Here is an 18,785-nt window from a genome sequence, read left to right as displayed (position 1 = left end):
AAAAAAAAGTATAAACAAAAACTTTGTTTAAGCCTAATAACAATATACATAGCACTTAATATTATCAATTTAAAATTAAATTTTGTTTTTTTTTTTTTTTTCAGATTAATAATTCTTAAACGTGCAAGCCTACGTAAAGTAAATACAAAAACAAACATAACATAAAAAAAAAAATAACATATTTTAAGTAAAATTTCAATTAATTTACATTAATTTTTCATTTAAAAAGAAGAAAGAAAGAAAGAAAAACTCAAGACTTTGTTATTTTGTAAATAATATGTGAGGTCACAATTATTCATAAAATCACTGAATACCTATCGGTCAATTGCAAAACTTTAAAAAAATGAACTTAACCGCATGACACCTGCTTTGCAACTAAGTAAATTAGCCCAGGTAACGCTCACCAAAGGCGTGGAAGCCATGAAAACAGTTATGCCAGAAACCTGATCGAAGGTACCACGTTTAGAAGTAGTTCAACTAAAAGAATAGCTTAAGTGAACGGCCGCTTGTCTATTCACGTTTTCTATAAAAAAAAATTTTTTTTTTTGTTTTTTTTTTTTTTAAGCATGAGTGTAGCCTGAAGAAATAATAATTACAATAAATTTACCCAATTTTTTTTTTTTTTATATTCATAACGCACGAAATTTTTCCCCAACATAAATCCAAGGATTTATTATAGTTTATTGGCTAGTGAAGGCTTTCGAATACCTTTTATAACTTTTTTTTACTTCATTTAACATCCATCACAGTTGCTCAAGATCAAGCCTTAGGGACTTACAACTAGGAGAATGTGATTCTCAAATTTCGAATTCGCCACGCACAATCGGAAACAATCGATCATTTAATTTCAGAATGTCCGCGATATTGGCAAATCGTGAATATTTAAAGAGACACAATAAAATTTGAAAATATACCAGCCGCGAATGTGGAATGAAAGGTTTAGTCAAAGAATGGCTCGACGACATTTCGAGCCCGGGGTTACGTCAATGAGTTTATGCACAGTTCTGTATGATCAGAAAATTCACATTGACAGAACTGTGACAACCAACAAACCGGATATCATCCTGAGAAGCAAAATGCGACAAAAAATAGTGTAAACTAATCGAAGTTTTCGTGCCAAAGCAGAAACGATTTCCGACATTGTGTGAGCACTAAAAACCAATGAGAATTTTCAAGGATAAAAAATAAAGAAGAAATTGTACTTACATGAAATCGCGCTATGTGAGAAGACTCAAATTCTTCGTAGGATTTTATGAATAGCAACATCGATATTTGATCATTTATTCCCAGGTGATGGAGTGGAGTCCTGAAATAATTTATTTAAAAAAATACAAACGCAATTACCTGGAATAATTCTTCAAAAACTTCAAAAAACTAACAAGATCAAACAAATTTAACTATCTGTTAAAAAGTCGTCATGACGTAATTTTTTTTTTGTCGTGGCAGGAGAATATGCCATAAATTACCGCTATAATTTTTACACGAAGTATTCCTAATAAGTGTTTTTTTTTTTTTTTTTTTTATTCTCATCAGAAAACATAAGTTTTTTAAGGATCACAAGCGAAAGGTCGAATTAGTTTTTCATTAAAATTAATTTATAAAAAGTGTTTTGTCGTTTAATTTTGTGAAGCAATTTAATTTATCAAGAATTATTGGCTAATTATTTTGCCGCCTTAACTTTGTGGTACATTTTTTTTGGTGCTCATAGTTTGAATATTCAAAATGTTTCGAAGGAAATTTCCGAAAAAAAAATCACTTCTCACGCAGTCAGCTTTGCAGTCAACGATTTTGAGTTCGGAAATTAAAAATGTTAACAACACAAGCTTGGTTGTAAACGAAAGTGAAACTGAATTACCCAAAGAACTCACATCGGTTCTATTAGAAGATGAAATTAACTTTGACTTGAATAGAGAAAGTACAAGTTTACTCAACTCGATATCTCAAAAAACTCATTCAACCCCTAAAATTAGTAATGGATCAGACAACAAAAATAATGGTAATGGTAAACCAACAAAAAAAATTTGTGTTACTGAAAATGACATTTCTTATTTTGAACAAGTTCTTTTAAAATGTGGAGCTTTACCACTGACTGGGAGTTCATCATATTTAATGTGTAAGTGCTTAAATGTTTTTATAAAATTTCAATTATATTAAAATATATATTTTCCCTTGAAATTTTGTTATGTAATTTTGCATTCACAGCAGAAGATCAAGCCATTTTTTCCAACAAAATTGATGAACAGTTAAGTAAAAGTCCTGAAGATGTTACACTGTTTTTAACATGCTTCAAAGAAAAAATTAAAAGTACCGAGAGTTTTGAAAAAATGTTAATGCCCACTTTGACTTCAGAGGATTGTAAAAGAGCAAGGGGCCCTGTTCAGGAATCATTAATTCGCATGCTACTGGGTGTTAACAGTATACAAAATCAATTATTAAGTATACTTATTGAAAAATTGAAGGAAGTTACATTGGAGTGAGTTACATAGATCCTTTAGATGTTTTTCTTTTTTTTTTTTTTTTTCCATGTGTTCATATTTTAAAATTTAAAATGTTTTTAATTTAAGGGAAAATAATGAAAACATTCAGATAATTTCTCTGATTCTTCGACAAATGAGATTCCTTAATCCGCCAAAAGAAAATAAATTATCAAAGCAACTTTTTGACATAATTCAAAAAGCATCAATTAAGGTACATTATTTTCATCCTGAAATAAATGTGTTTATTTAAAAAACAAAAACAAAAAGTCCAGTCTATGTTTTTAATTAATAGGTTCAAAGAGAAATTATTTTTATGCTTCCAGAAATTATTTCTCAAGATGAAATTAATGAAACTTCATTGCTATTAATGTGAGTAAACATAAAATTATTAAGTGGATTTGTAAAAAAAAAAAAAAATTATATATCTGTAATGATTTGGGCTCAATTTAAAAAACTATATATATAAAATTCATTATTCGAATAATGTGATTATTCAAAACATTTTGTGTCCCATTGAAAAAGCTATCTAGTGAAACTTAACCTTGCACAAATTCAAATATTAATTCATTAAATATTTTTATTTCAAATATTTGTTTTAATTGCAATTTTCATAAAGAGATAAAAACTATTTATATTAACTTTGCATCACCTCAATTTTTTTTTTTTTTCATTCATGTTTATCGAACTGTGTGAATGAATTGTACCTTATATGATAAGAATATAATGCCACAAATGTGATTCATTTTTAACAAATAAAATTAAATTTTAAATTCTTCGAAAGGGGTCAAACCCAATTAATTTTCATTTAATTTTTTTTTTTTTGGATTTGTGGCAAATGTGAATTGTGAATGTTAATTTGGAATTATTAATAAATTGTAGAGAAATGATAAATTGTGAGGGAGGATTGGTCAATGTGATAATAGATTCCGTTTCAAATTTAAATCTGAAAAAAAATGAAAGGACACAAGTTCGAAACAAATTAATCAGCAAACTTGATGAATATCCATCCGAAGGTTTGCCTTCTTTGGTTCGTTTTATTTTAAAAAAATGCGATGATGAAGAACTTTTCCGGGTAAACTTGTGATTTATGATAGTTTATAATTAAAAACATGTACGACGTGTTAAGCATTACGATAAAAATTTTCTTCAGGCCATCAACGGTATTCGCGAAAAGTTATCATTTGGCCACAGCGATGACCAAACCTTAAAAGAAGAAAATGAAATTAAAAACGCTCACATGAAATTAACATTCGAAGTTTTAAAATTTTCGGTTACGACGTCAAAACGCGTAATGGACACTTGGTTGAAAATAATTTCTTCTGTACATTCTCCTTCAGAATTCAGGTACGATTTGATTTAAACTAAATGTAAACTGATTATTGAAAAAAATAATAATAATTTGATTATTTGTTTATTCATTTGTTTTTTTTTATATTATAGATGTTTGGATTTAATTATTATTATTATCATGTATAATGGTTTACAAAATATGAAAAATAGGGTATTAACTATAGCTCGTAAAAAGATAAAAAGTGGGATTTTAGGAGAGATTCATTTGTCGAAAACATTTGAAGAATTCACAGCAATATTAGGGGAATACTTTTCACCTATTTTAGAAATCGGTTCAATTTTCCTTAAATCAAATCAAGATTTTATTGTCCATTTTGGGTGTGTCATTTATAAGAAATGTTTCGCTCATTTCTCGTTTTTTATAAAAAAATCAGTGGTAAGTAAAAAAATAATAACTGAATTTAGTGATGCGTAAATATTTGAACGTTTTCCTTTTAGATAAATGAAATTTTACAACACATCGGATCGGGATCTTCAGCGAGTGTTACTGCATCCCTTAACATTCTCGAAAGCCTTTGCCAAGATTTTAAAGAACTTCTTAGCCCCCACACAACTTCTATATTGGGTTATTTAAACTCAATAGCACTCCATTTGAACTCGCACCAAATTCGTCGTTTAGTTGATATTGTGTCTGAACTTATTTCTTACGAATCTTCCGAAAATAATAAAGGATGGCTTGACGAAATGCAAATGTTTATTTGCAAGCAACTGTCGTCAAATAATTTTGAAATATACAACAAGGGTGCCATTGCAGCGGTAATATTTGCTAAACACGTAGGAAAAAAAAATCAAACCGAACAAGAATACGAACAAATCAATAGTTTATTGGGTTAGTTATAAAAAAAAAGAATTTTTCATTTTCTAAAAGTTATTATACTCTAATGAAATTTTTTTGGTTTTTTGTGAATGAAGAAATGGCAATGGGAAGTGTTGGAAGCAACGAAACCAAGAGATTACTATTCAATGATGAATTTGCGGATATGATTCTCGATTCAGATTTAAATTCAACATTTTCAAAATACTGGTGTGAAAAATTTGAAAAAATAGCCAAAAGTTTTTTGTTTTGTACAAAATTAGATGTTGGGTAATTGAAACTAAATATTTATGTCTTTCGTTAACTGCTTTTAAAGGGTTTTTAAAGTTCGTATTACACGTACATGAGCTAAAAATTATATTAAAATCGCATGACTTTAACGCACAAAAAAAAAAAAAAATTTTTTTTTAAATTTCCCTAAAAACTTTTATCAATTTTTTTATTAATTTTAGAAATGAAGATTTCCCTACATCTTTACAATATTCTTTAAGTGCCGAGGATGAAAGTGAAATTGTTTTCCCAGTGGTAGATTTTATAGCAGCTCTGCATTCCGAGGAACATACGTACGTCATACGGGAAAAATTTACGTAATACTATCTGGGAGGAAATTGATTTTTATTTTCATTTATAAAAAAAAAAAAAATTTTTTTTTACAGAAGCGTTCCTATTGTGGCGATACCATCGAGTTTAAAGTTACTTTGGTGTTGTGAAAAAGACATAGAAAAAATATTAAAATTTTTCAACGCTCCTATTATTATGCCGGTAACAACGGTTTTTGATAATTTTCAATATTTAGATGACAATAAAAAGAAAAAAATAATGGATTCCTTGTTTCTTTGTTTTAATTACATGGTGGAATGCATTAACGCGTTTTGTTCTCATGATGATTTAGACAGGGTAAAAATCTTAAAATCTTGTTTATCTATGATTTTGTATAAATGCAAACGTGAATTTTTTTTTTTTTTTTTCCTACAGGCATTTTTAAGGTTAAATCAACTGATTGACGTGTACAAACTCATTCAACGACACTATATCTTATTGACGAATTATTCACCGCCTAAATTTAATTATTACCCTGCAGTTAATAAAGTGATTAAAAAAAAAACCGAGTGAGTAAATAATTTTTGTGTATTACAAATTTTTTCACTTCCTTAGTAACATTTATTTGAAATTTTGACATTAAAAAAAAAAGAAAAGCGATTATTATTAAATGAGAAAAGTCTAAAAAGATTATTATTAAATCGAGGAATGGGGTAGAGAGATGAGTGAAGAAAGCGATTTATGAAAAATACATTAGCATTAATTAATTTGTTGTATCATTGTCATTATTTCAGAACGATATTGAAAAAAGGAAAAAAGAGAAAAATTGATGGGACATCTTCCGACTCGCAAAATCCTCAATCTGTTCCCGAAACTCAAATCGAAACGGTTTCAAATGAAATACAATCAAAAATTGAATCGAAACATATAAATGATATTAAAGTGGAGGTCGATCAATATTTCAGAAGTTTACACATTACCTGTTTAAAATTATTAGCTATCGATTTAATTAACGATGTTAATGGAAAAACGAATGATCATCGTGATTGGAATTGTTTTCAATCAAAGAAAAAAGTATTAATAAATTTTTTTTTAAATAAAATCTGACAATATTATTGAGAGAAAAAAAAAAAAAAAGGAACTTTACTTTTATATTCACATTCGCATTATGTAATAATGATAAATGTTTGATTTTATGTTTTTAGTCAGAAATAAATACCGTCGAGTGTTTATTTTTGCTTGAAGATTTGGTTAAAAAATCCGAACAAATATTAGTAAAAGAAAGTAAAAACGTGTTTTTTAAAAACGGCCATTTCAATTTTCATCCTAGTCAATCAATTCGGCAAAAATTTTTAACGATCATCATTGAAATTTTGCCCGCGTTAAAAAAAAAAATCGATGTTTGGTCGTCATGTTGTTTTGTAAGTGTCGAAAATCTTTTTTTAATTTTTTTTATTTAATTTCTCAATATTAACCGTGATTTGAATTCAAGGAATTATTGAAAGCAAACGAAGGAGTCTACGACGGTCCGGGAATGTTTTCAAACGATATTCAATACGTGAAACTTGCTTTGGCTACTACGTTAAAATTCTTGTCCGAATTATTATCTTGGCAAGGATTTAAAAAGGATACGTACAAAGAGCAACTTAAAAGTGAGCATATTGTAATAAAGTGAAAAATGTAGTTCTATCAGAAGGCAGACAGACAAACAAACTCATTGGAAAATAAATTTTAATGCATTTAAATTACCCTTGCTCCTCTTCCTGAGGGACTTATCAATTATTTTCAGTCTGACTATTTAATTTCAGAAATCCTTGTTATTTTATCAACAAAAAATTATTATTTTTCAATTGAAAACAATTCGAAAGAGATTGATGAATCTGCGAATACAATTATTGCTCATGGAGCTGCCGATTATCTCACGGGATTAAACAAAAACATTTTTATCTTCAACGGAGCCTTATGCATAGTGAAAGCAGTTCGAAATTGTTATAGTTTTTTTTCTTCCGGTGGTGAATCTCTTGATGCCTTATGTAAGTTTTTTTTTTTTTTTTTACCCTCATACGAAACGTGCGATTAAAAAAGTTATATCAGTGATACCTGTGTATGTGTATGTGTGGGTGTCGTGTGCGTGTGCGTGTGCGCATGCAAGAATTGTGCGTCAAAAGTTATTTCTTTCATAATCATTAAACGCGAAATCCATTTGTAACGTACGTATCCCTAGCATTTTCAAGTAGTAATCAGTTTTTTTTTTTTTTTTAGCTTTTTTGTGCTTAGACTTATTACGACGACCTTGGTTTACCGTAGAAGGACTCCGAGAAAAAGGTTCTGTATATAATCAACAGATATTTTATTTACTTACAAATCATTTTCAATACGCAAACGATCAACTCGGTGCGATTAAAAAAATTTGTAAAATAGGAGTGAATGAAATTAACACATTAAAAGAAAACGATTGTTTTATGGTAACATTTCCCACCGTGCACAGGTAAATTTTAAAAATAAAAAAAATTTTGTTTTCATTGTAATTATCATTTTGAAAAAAAATCCAATGAAAGCTCAATATCACTAAAAGTCTCATCTGTAAACTTTAAACGTCGGGATTTTTTTTTTTTTTTGGAGGGGATGTGGGGAAGGAAGGAAGGAAGGAAGGGAGGTAGAGTTACATAAGCAAAAGAAATTTAACGTTAGATTCGCGTGCTAAATTTAAAGAGAGAAAAAAAAAACAAAAGTAATAATTGTTCATTTTTTCTCGAGTATCCTTAAAAAAAAATATATATATATATATATACGTGTGTGTGTGTATTGTTTTTTTTTTTTTTTTTAAGGTCAAATTTTCCTTTGCTCTATCGTGCCATGTGCGAAGCTTTGACATTGGGTGCGACAAAAGAACTGACAAAAAGTTTTGATCATCGCGTACGACTTAATAATTGGATCGCTATAATCGACATTTTGGCTGATTTTGTGACAATTGTTAAAAATCACACATCACGAATAAGTTTAGCTGCTTTGTTAAAGGTTTGATTTGAACGATCGACATCGTTTCTCTTTACAAAAAAAAAAAAAAAAAAAACTTGATCGATTCATTTTGAAATAGATAGACAAGATTAAGTAAATTATTTATTTTTTTCCGGTATATTTTCAGTGTTCTCAGTCTGTGTTGAATCTTTTTTTCGAGAGCGGAATGCCTACCGTGGAAATAATGTTAAAAACTGATTTGGTCGATGTATTAAAACTTTTAAGATCATTTCAAACAATCACGAGGTTTTTGCATTCCATTTGCTGTCATTCGAAGGCGAGCACTACTTTTTTTTTTTTTTTTTACTATTATCATCTATTATAAATCTCATTCGAATCGTCGTCGTACGAATAAAAGAAAAAAAAAACATTTTTATTTTAAATTTGATGTTTTCAGATCACGAACGACGCTCTCGTGGCGGCCCACGTACCTAACATAAGAGCCCAATGCGAAAGGTTGACATTAGAGGTCAAAGGAATGTTAATCATGAATGACGTACCCGGAGAATGCATCACTATCGGAATTTTAAAAAATAAAGATCTCGAGGGAAACGATATTTTATCACAAGTAATAATTAAAATTATAGTAATTTCAACAGGACATAATTTAATTATAAATTTTTTTTCAACAATTATTACGTGTCTTTTTTTTTTTAGAATGCGACCAACAGCAGAAGAAATAGCACTAGTAGTAGTAATAGTAGTAGTAAAAGTAGTGTCAACGAATCAGATTCGGAATTGCCCGATTACGATTTAAATGAAGGTTTATCGTCGGTAGACGACGACGACGGCGACGACGAATAGGTTTAGTATTACTAATTATAATTTTTAACTTTTTTTTTTTTTATTTAAATGAAAAAGTTTTTGTTTGATTTATCGAATAAAAAAAAAATTATTTTACAAATACGTTTGTCTGCGTGGGTTTTTTTTTTTTTTTTTACTTAAAAACTTATTACTATGCTACTTATTATTATTCGCGAAAATAACAATAAAGTTTATTTTTTTATCTTATTTAATTTGTAGCTCTATAGTCAGTCATATAATCCTTTACACATATATATATATATATATATATATATATTTTTCGGGCGGTAACACAAGGTGTAAACGCAACCGGGTCGAATTACATTATGACCCATATTATATACGAGTTTTTTATCGTCGCTGTCGGACGCTGTTTTAATTTTTCACGTCATCGTTTTCATATTTAACATTCCTGTATGACAAGTACGTCACGTTCTTTCAAGGGTCGGTCGCTCTCGGTCGCGGAAAATAAATAAAAACAATAATAACAACGATAATGATAATTAAGCAATAAACACTCATAATAAATATTATTATTTTTTAATTGTGTGAAAACATTCGATCTTGATAACAAGGAGGCAACGTTTTTATTTAAAAATAATAATAATAATAATAATAATAATAATAGTAGTAGTAGTAGTAGTAGTAATTGTGATAGCGATAGCAGTATACTAATACCAGAGTAATATTAGAAATAGTAATTAAAATAACAATTACAAAAAACAATAATATGACTTGAAAACATTATGTAAAAAGGTAAATATAAAATATTACTATTATTATTATTATTATTATTATTATTATTATTATTATTTTCAAACATGGTGACCAAACAAATTATATTAACCCGACGTTTTATTTTTAAATAAATTCGAATTTTAATCGTATTTATTTTCTCGGTTTTGATTAATAAATTTAAAACTTTTTAAATTATAATTTTTTTTTTTTTTGCAAATAAAACATAATAATAATAATTTGATAATGAACAATTATTTTATATTTCTTGCATATAAATATATGTATATATATATATTAACGATTGCGTCCAATCAAAAATTAAGTAACATGCGTGCGTGCGTGCGTGCGTGAGTGAGTGAGTGAGTGAGTGTGGGATAATGTCAAACCTCATTAAATTAATTATTTAATATATATCTGTATTAAAATCCGATCATTCCCTTTTTTTATTTATTTATTTTTTTTTTTTTTTTAGTATAACAAAATAACAATATAATGCCAATATATATTTATACGTGAAAAGAACATGAATGAAGAAGAAAAAGAAGAAGAAGAGAAAAAACAACAACAACAACTACAAGAAGTAGAACAACCACCACAAGAACAACTACGAGAAGTGAAACAACCACAAGAACAACAACAACAGAAGGAAAAAATTATAGAAAATACAAACGAAACTGATGTAACGAAAAAACCGAAATTGTTTTTTTCCGCGAGACTATTGTTGAGCATCGTTTGCAGTATTGCCATTTTCAACGTGTCTTACGTCAGAATAGGAATATCCATCGTCATTGTGTGCATGACCTTACCTCGAAACAGTGAGAATATAAATTCAGGAGAATTCGATTGGTCTTCATCGACCAAAGGATTCCTCACGTCTGCTTCCTTTTACGGATTCATAATAGGCCCATCGATCGCGGGTTTCCTGAGTTTTAAATACGGCGGAAAAATAATTATCATAGCCGGTACTTTTCTCACGGGATCCGTTAACGTTTTCCTACCCGAAGGCACGAGACTGACTCCCGTTTTATTTTTCATTATAAGACTCGTATCCGGAATATTTGGAAGTTTCATATTTCCGGCTTTCTACGATCTCATGGCCAATTGGGTAGTGCCAGAAGAAAGGCAGTTCTTAGTAGGAGGATCCCTTATCGGCATACAATTGTCGAGCATTTTAAATTTTCCGATAAACACATTGACTTGTAATTATATGGGTTGGGTATGGATATTTTACTTGCTCAGCATTTGGCTCATAGCTTGCGGATTCCTTTTCGTATTCACAATATACAACGTACCGGAAAAGTGTCCGTTTATAAAGGAAAAAGAACTAGAGTTTTTAAAGGATAAAATTCAGAAACCCGTTAAAACGGACATACCGTGGAAGGAAATAATCATGTCTTTGCCCATATACGCTTACATTCTCATGCATTTTTGCATAAACTATGTTTTTCTCAGCATTATATTGTCTCTGCCGATGGTCATGGAAGAAGTCTATCATTTGCCATTGCAAGAAAACGGAATTATATCCGCAATGCCTTTCTTGGGTTCTCTCGTTGTCAGAGTGTTATTGTGTTTTTTTTTTGAAAATTTGCGTAACAAATTGAAATTATCCAAGAATAAAATGCGAAAAATATTCATATCGATAGGTGCAGTTTTCATATCCGTGTTTTTCCTAATAATCACTCTTCTTCCGTATCAATATTGGTATTGGGTTTTGGGTTGTTTCATAATAGTTTCTTGCAGTTTGGAATTATGCGTAACGGGAGGGTACCTATTGAGCCTTTTAGATTTGTGTCCGAGTTACGTAAACATAGTATCGGGGGTGGCCAACAGCATTGGGAACACGGCAGGACTCATATGTCCAGTTTTAAACGGTTTGATAACCATTAACGGTACAAAAGAAGAATGGAACGTTGTTTTTTACGTTAACATAACCATTTTGTTAGTATCCGTTGGTTTTTACTTGATGTTCGGACAGAGTCGAACACAATATTGGGATTTATCATCGTCGCACGTTCCAACGGGTTTACCGCGTTCCACAATGTCAATTTAAATTTTTTTTTTTTTTTCAAAGAGACAAACGCTTATAAAAAACAACAACAACAACAACAATGAAAATAAAATTTTTTTATGAAAAAGAGAAAGAAAGAGAGAGAAAACACTAAATTTTCTTTTCTTTTACTAAAACAATTGTGTTTGTTTGTAAAAAAAAAAAAAAAAAAAAAAAAAAACTATTAAAATGCACACGGGAATGACCAATTAAATTTATATTTGTTTTAAACTGCATACACAGTTTTTTTTTTTTTTTTATTTAATAATAATCGATTGATTTGTTTTTTTAAAAATTGAAACCGAAAAAAAAAAAACTTGAGAAAACAAGTAAGAAAATATTTAAGTTACTTAAAAACAATAGAATTGAAAAAATTTTTAACGAGCAGTCCGATACGTAAATAACAAGTGCACACGACAAATTAATAGAGAGAAATAAAAAGGAAAATGTTACGTCACGGGTTTACGGGATCAATGTTGTCAAATTTCCAGGATTCGGAGAGTGTGAATAGGGATGAGAAATCCGATGATGATGAAATCGCCCTAGAATCACGTGATAGAACGCGGACACTTAAAGAAAATTAATCATCGATTTTCAATTGAGACGAAAACAAAATTGTTTTCACTCGTTTTTACACTCGTAACTAGTAGCCAACAAAAATTAAAACTTATTATTATTATTATTATGAAAATATTTAATAATAAATAATAATATTTAATATAAATAATTTAAATGAAGAGTTATAATAAAAAAAACACTTTGACATTATTATTATTATTATTATTCATAAGTTAAAATGGTTGAATCTCTGATTACTTTTCATTTTTCCACTCACCCCCTCCCCCATCCCATCCCAAAAAAATTTATACTTTTAATTTTTAGTTAATTTACTAAAAAAAAAAAAAAGGAATTAATTATAAAATAATAATTATTTATCAACCAATTAAATATATTTTTTTTATTTAAATAATAAATTATAAATTTGTTACACTAAAAAATTAAATAAAAATTTAAAGCTCTGCTGTATAAATAAATTTTTTTCCTTTTTCCTTTTTTTTTCCTTTCTTTCTTTGTAAATAATAAAAAAAAAAAAAAAAAAAAAAAACGAGGAACCAAAAATATAAATAAATAAAGAGATCAATAAATAAATAAATAATCAAAATAAAAAATTAACTTTTCAATTAGGATTTAAATAATAAAAGTGAGAGAGAGAGAGAGAGAGAGAGAGGGGGGGGGAATTAACAATAACCAACAACTATTGTCTTTCTTCTCCAAAAAAAAAATGTGTAATAAACGATTAAAACACTTTAATTATTTGTAATAATAATAATAATAATAATAATAATGTCAGGAAGGTTAGGCTGTTGTAGTAAGTGTGTTTTGTCATTTTTTTCCGTTGTGATTTTAACGTTTCCCCATACGAAAACCGAATTTTTTCTATTTTCTATATGTTTTATTATTATTAATAAGAACGAAGGAGTTATTAAATTTTTAATAGAAAACAATATTGAATGACGTGTGTTGATTGGTTCGTTCATTTATTCCTCATTTCATATTTACTATAAATTTTTATTTTAAACGGTTTTTTTTTTTTATGTTATCATTATCATTATAAAATGACGGCCAACTCTCCCGAATAAAAAATCTGAAATTTATTATTATTATTATTATTACATTTACGTTTTCGTAATTCATGTTTAAGACGATTAAAAAAAAAAATTATAGTAACGATTGATTGATTGATTGATTGATTGAAAAACGAATGAAACAACTTTTTTTTTTTTAAATTATTCATCGAGTATTAATGACAAAAGTAAGTTTTTTTTTTTTTATTTAATTATTATTATTATTATTACTATCATTTTCGGCAAAATAAACATTTTTTTTTTACTTTTTTTGGTTTTTTTTCGCAAACAAGAATATTTAAAATAAATAAATAAAAGGCAACAACAATTAACTACGACAGAGAGAGGAAAAAGATGATTAAAAAATCACATTAAGGGGAATTAAAATTTTAACGAGAATTCATATGAGAAAAAGAAGAAGAACGAGGAGAATTGTGGGTGGTCAAATGTTTGGATAAATAATCAGCGCGGGCAAAGCATTTTCCACACATTTCACAATGGTAAGGCCTCTCTCCAGTGTGGATCCTCAAATGACGGGTCAAATCACTTTTACCTCCGAATGCTCTCCCGCAAAAAAGACACACGAAAGGACGTTCTCCCGTGTGTTTCCTTATGTGAAGTTTTAAATTTTCCTTCGATCTCACGCATTTACCGCAAAAAGGACACGAAAATTTATTGTTGTTCTCCTTTTGCCTTTCCATTGGATCCCCGTGAAACAAATTAACGAATGCCGAAGAGTCGCTTTGAATTTTATTCGGTACTCCGCGCCCTGGAAAAACGCATTCCAAGGAATCGATTATCGTTTCATCTCGATCATCCAAATCATTTGATCCCCGATTCGTTTTCGATGCCGGATTTTTCATCGAGCGTACAATCGAACGGGTTCCGTTAATTTGATCCGATTTATCGACCGGAACGCTGGCAGCTCTCTCCTTTTTAGGATCGGTAAAAACGTTCGATTTTGCGACTCGATCATCGTTGTCTCCGTAATCCGTTCGAGGAGGAGCCGTGATCCTTCCGCTGTCTTTTATTGTTCGTTTTTCGTTGTTGCCCTCGTCGTCGACGATGTCGTCGACGTTGTCGTCGTCGTCATCATCGTCGTCATCGACAGAGTTCGAACGAAACAAGGAAGACGTTCTCGAACCGGATCCGGTCGCGGGTTCGGGAATTATTTTAAAACGTTTTTCCGTTTCGACGCCGTTGCTTTTCATAATTCGCGAAAAAGCATTACCGTTGGATGATTTCGAATGAAGTTTTTCCAACGTGTGATTCAGTCTGTGTTTTTTGAAAGACTTTAAGTATCGGAATTGCATTCCGCAAACGTCACAGGTGAAAACTTTGTCCGCCGGAAGTCTAGCCTTGTGATTTTGTTCTTGATGTTTGAGATAAGCCGACCGATAGCGATAATTTTGTCCGCATTGTTCGCATTTAAAGGGTTTATCTTCTCCGGGACTTCCCGATTCGGAATTTCTTTGATTCGACGGATGTTGAATGTTATTGTGTTGTTCTAATAGCCAAGCAGACGGAAAAGAGGCCAAACAAATAATGCAACGATAAGGATTAGATAGGATTCCGATATTTTGATTTTCTTCCGGTGCCGGAGATCGTATGAGACCTTGACGTTGCAAAAACCCTACCAAAGAATAATTCCTTTTTAAAAAATCTTCTCCGACATGGGGAAACAATCCAAAAGGCGGGAACGGTAATTGGAATGGTGTCGGAGACCTCGCATCGTCGAAGGGACGATCCGGTGCCAGTTCACAGGATGATTCAAGCTTGTAATCCAAATCAAGATCTGAAACATCCTATCAAGAAATAATAACGAGTTACTTTTTTGCTTTTCTCTCTCTCTCTCTCTCTCTCTCTCTTTTTTGTTATCAAGTAAATAATGATAAGACCTCGATTGAAATAAAAAAAAAAGAAATTTTTTGCCTTAACCAAAATTATTTTTTTTACATGAAATTTTCAACAAAAGGATTCTTCGCACCTTTATTAAAACGAACCAAAATAAAAATCCGAAATTTGTTTTTTTTTTTTTTTTTTTTTTTTTTCTATTCAAGTATTTAAGCTCACAAATGAAACCTAATTATTAAAATAAACCAAAATAAAAACGCACGCACGCACACTTACATGTGCGTGTTTTTTTTTTTTTTTTAACAATCACAAGTTTTATAAAAAAATTTTTATTTTTTTTTCGAATGATATCGTCATAAAAAATTATGAGAATATAAAGAAAATAATTTTATGTATAATAGTGTAAAAAAAATAATTAGAGCAAGTAAAAGTATTAATAATGATATGAAATAAAAAAAACAAACAAACAAACAAACAAGAGCTTCTTTTACTCAAAACAAAGCAATCAATCATCGACTACGACAAAAAAAAAATAAATAAATAAATAAAATCATGCGATTCATTCTTGTAACAGATAAAAAATAAATTTTTTATTTTTTCCTACATCATAAATGCTAAATTGTAATTGTTAAATAATTATTAATTTTATTACGACGGTTTATTATATATGAGATGATGATGATGATAAAAGCAGTAAAAAGAAGAAGAAGAAGAAGGAAACCCCTCCCCTCAGAGGGGAAATCAGAATCCAAGGGGAAAAAAAAAATAAATAAATATTTTTCTACCTAAATGGAAACCGAGTGAAAACCTTAAAATCAATGTGGTCATGTCATCAACCGAAGAAGTAAGCAGAGTGTAAAATAATAATAATAATAACATTGAACAAATATATATATATAAACTAACCGTGACAATCTATCACAAAATTTTTCTCCCCGCTCTCCAGTTAATAATTTTTTCAAAGGTTTAAAAGGTTTTCTTGGATTTAAATTCAAAGTTTTAAATTTCTACGTCTTGTTAATTATTATAATTCTATGGATAGTTGATAATTTTATAGATTATTAAAATAAATGAAAAGAAAAAAAAAGAACAGAAGCGGAAACGGAAAGTCGTGAATCCGGTTTCGAACTCGAGAATTTCAATAACACATATTAAAACGGATATAAATTTTCAATATCAATATTATTAAATTTTAGAAATCAAAAAAGGGCCTTAATAAGATGGAGACATTAGAATAAATTCGAAATTGACCCACACGATATGATTGCATCATCATCATCATCATTCATTTTACATTTTTTTTCCCCTCCTTTTAATAAAAAAAAAAACAATCGAATAATTTTTTAATTAATTAAATTATTTCAATCAAATAATGATTCTAAATAATAATAATAATGATAAATAGATAGAAAAAGTACTGCACACATAAATTAACCCTTAATAATTCCATAAGTTAACCGACCAAGTATTACTACTACGAACGTTTTTTTTTTTTTTGTGTTACCTTTTTAATAAAAACACTAATACTAGGATAATTATTGAATCATACCCGCGCACACGCACACACACACACACACACAAACGCGCGCATTTATATTAATTTTCAATCAATCATTTGATTCATGCCACATGAAAAAAAATAATAATAATAAAAATAAAAGAACAAACGAAGAATATTTATTTATTTTAATTACACGCGACAAAATAATAATAATAATAATAATAATAATAATAATAATAATAATAATAATAATAATAATAATAATAATAATCAATCAATCAATCAATTTGGATAATAATTTTAATTACATAAATGAGATCTCGTCTTTTGGGACCAACAACAAATATAATTAATTTTTTTTTTTTTGAGTACGAAAGAGTCGCGAAGGAGTCCCCATTTTTATTAAAAATCTAGGAATGTTTTGATAAGAGTTATCAATTTCCATATACAATATATATATATATGAAAAATAATTAATTAATATATCGGATGAATAACCACAAATTTTTTTTTTTTTTTTTAAGAGAAGGATAAAAAGGGGTTGATTCAGTTTATTTTTTTATTCGTTCGTATAACAAATATTCAACGTAAATATATATATATATATATACGTTTATATATATACATGTTACAGGTAGATAGAGAGAGAGAGAGAGAGAGAGAGAGTAGCATAATAATCCTGATTCATTTGCGCGCCACAAATATTTTATTTTTTTTTATTTTACATACATATATTATTGTAATATTATTATTACAAAATAAAAATTAACTATCATATAAATTAATTAACTATCAATAGAAAAAATAAGGGGGGAACAAGTAATTCCTTTGGAGGGGGGGGGAAATTTACTTGTACGTACAAAACATTCTTTGCCCGAAAAAATATTCATGTATAATTTTCAAATTGGAAAAAATTCAAAATTTTACAATAAAATAAATAATAATAATAATAATAATAATATGAAATAATATGAAATAATATGAAAAAAAAGAAAAAAAAATCAATTATAAAAATTATAAAATGAATCCTCCTCAAATAATAATAATAATAATTTTTCCTGTAACATGTATATGTATATATATAATGGAAACCTAAAAAATGGCAATCAATCATATAATAATAATAATAACTTTTTTTTTTGTAACCGCGAGAAAAATATTTATTTATGAATATATATAAACTCTTCGTGATAATAATAATAAGAGCCACCTGAATTTTATAAGTAAGTTGTATTGAAAAAAAAATTAATTAATTTCTCTTAATTTCATTTTATTTATTATTATTATTATTATAATTTTATTTATTTATTTATTTACAAAGTAAAATTTTAAAACTACAATTGTAATTTAAATTTCTTTCTTTCTTTCTTTTCTCTTTTTTTTTTTTTTTTTTTTTCTTTTATAAATCAAATCAATACATTGCGTAGAAAAAAAAAAATTTTCTCATGAACGATGGCGTGCTTTCACAAATTTCATTTTATGAAATCTTTTTTTTTTTTTTCCTTTCCTTTCCTTTCCTTTCCTTCCTTTCCTACCCTTCTTTTTTTTTCTCTCTCTCTCTCTTTCTCTCCCTTTTATATTATTCATTCGAAAAAGTGTAAAAAAAGGGTAAAAATCAATCATTAGAAGAGAAAAATTATTTAAAACTATGGAAAAAAAATATTAAAAAAAATTTTTTTTTTTTTTAAAGCACTCATTTTCATACCTACTTTTGTTCAGGCATAAACATAGACTAAATTTTTATTATATCATCTTTTTTTATTCTTAATAATAATAATAATAATAAATGATGATGATGATGATGTTTATGATAATAATAAAATAAAAAATAATTTTCTTTTCTTTTATGTAACTCAAGTTATTATTTCTATCATTTATTAATTAATAAAAAAAAAAAAAATTAATTGTACATAACATTTTAACGACTCATTAACGATTTATTTGGTTTTATAAAATACACTTATTATGTGTCTTCTGGCTCTTTTAAATAAATAATTTTTCTTTTTGTTAAATAAAT

The 18,785-nt window shown here is 28.3% G+C and overlaps 3 protein-coding genes across 3 annotated transcripts; 2 read left to right on the top strand and 1 right to left on the bottom strand.

The window, feature by feature from the left end:
- Positions 1-1,722: 1,722 nt before the first annotated feature.
- Positions 1,723-9,230, top strand: Phum_PHUM269240 (uncharacterized protein; the record flags this gene model as incomplete). Its single annotated transcript, XM_002426693.1, has 22 exons — positions 1,723-2,113; positions 2,203-2,473; positions 2,565-2,688; positions 2,770-2,846; positions 3,357-3,549; positions 3,628-3,821; positions 3,918-4,203; positions 4,266-4,656; positions 4,740-4,911; positions 5,133-5,204; positions 5,301-5,538; positions 5,617-5,750; positions 5,976-6,198; positions 6,387-6,602; positions 6,674-6,833; positions 7,050-7,214; positions 7,444-7,669; positions 8,010-8,199; positions 8,327-8,407; positions 8,597-8,767; positions 8,857-8,962; positions 9,223-9,230. The coding sequence occupies 22 exons, from the start codon at positions 1,723-1,725 to the stop codon at positions 9,228-9,230; spliced, it is 4,089 nt and encodes a 1,362-aa protein (XP_002426738.1).
- Positions 9,231-10,264: 1,034 nt separating this feature from the next.
- Positions 10,265-11,903, top strand: Phum_PHUM269230 (sialin, putative; the record flags this gene model as incomplete). The annotated part of the gene is made up of 2 exons (XM_002426692.1): positions 10,265-11,762; positions 11,878-11,903. 2 exons carry the CDS (start codon positions 10,265-10,267, stop codon positions 11,901-11,903), a joined length of 1,524 nt encoding a protein of 507 aa, XP_002426737.1.
- A 1,899-nt stretch (positions 11,904-13,802) lies between these two features.
- Phum_PHUM269220 (uncharacterized protein) lies at positions 13,803-16,095 on the bottom strand (the record flags this gene model as incomplete). Its single annotated transcript, XM_002426691.1, has 2 exons — positions 13,803-15,208; positions 16,053-16,095. The coding sequence occupies 2 exons, from the start codon at positions 16,093-16,095 to the stop codon at positions 13,803-13,805; spliced, it is 1,449 nt and encodes a 482-aa protein (XP_002426736.1).
- Between the last annotated feature and the right edge of the window lie 2,690 nt (positions 16,096-18,785).

This window comes from Pediculus humanus, genomic scaffold, assembly GCF_000006295.1.
Source record: "Pediculus humanus corporis 1103172107644 genomic scaffold, whole genome shotgun sequence".
Taxonomy (NCBI): domain Eukaryota; kingdom Metazoa; phylum Arthropoda; class Insecta; order Psocodea; family Pediculidae; genus Pediculus; species Pediculus humanus.
Note: the sequence above shows the minus strand (reverse complement) of the source record. Positions and strands in the feature narration are given on the sequence as shown.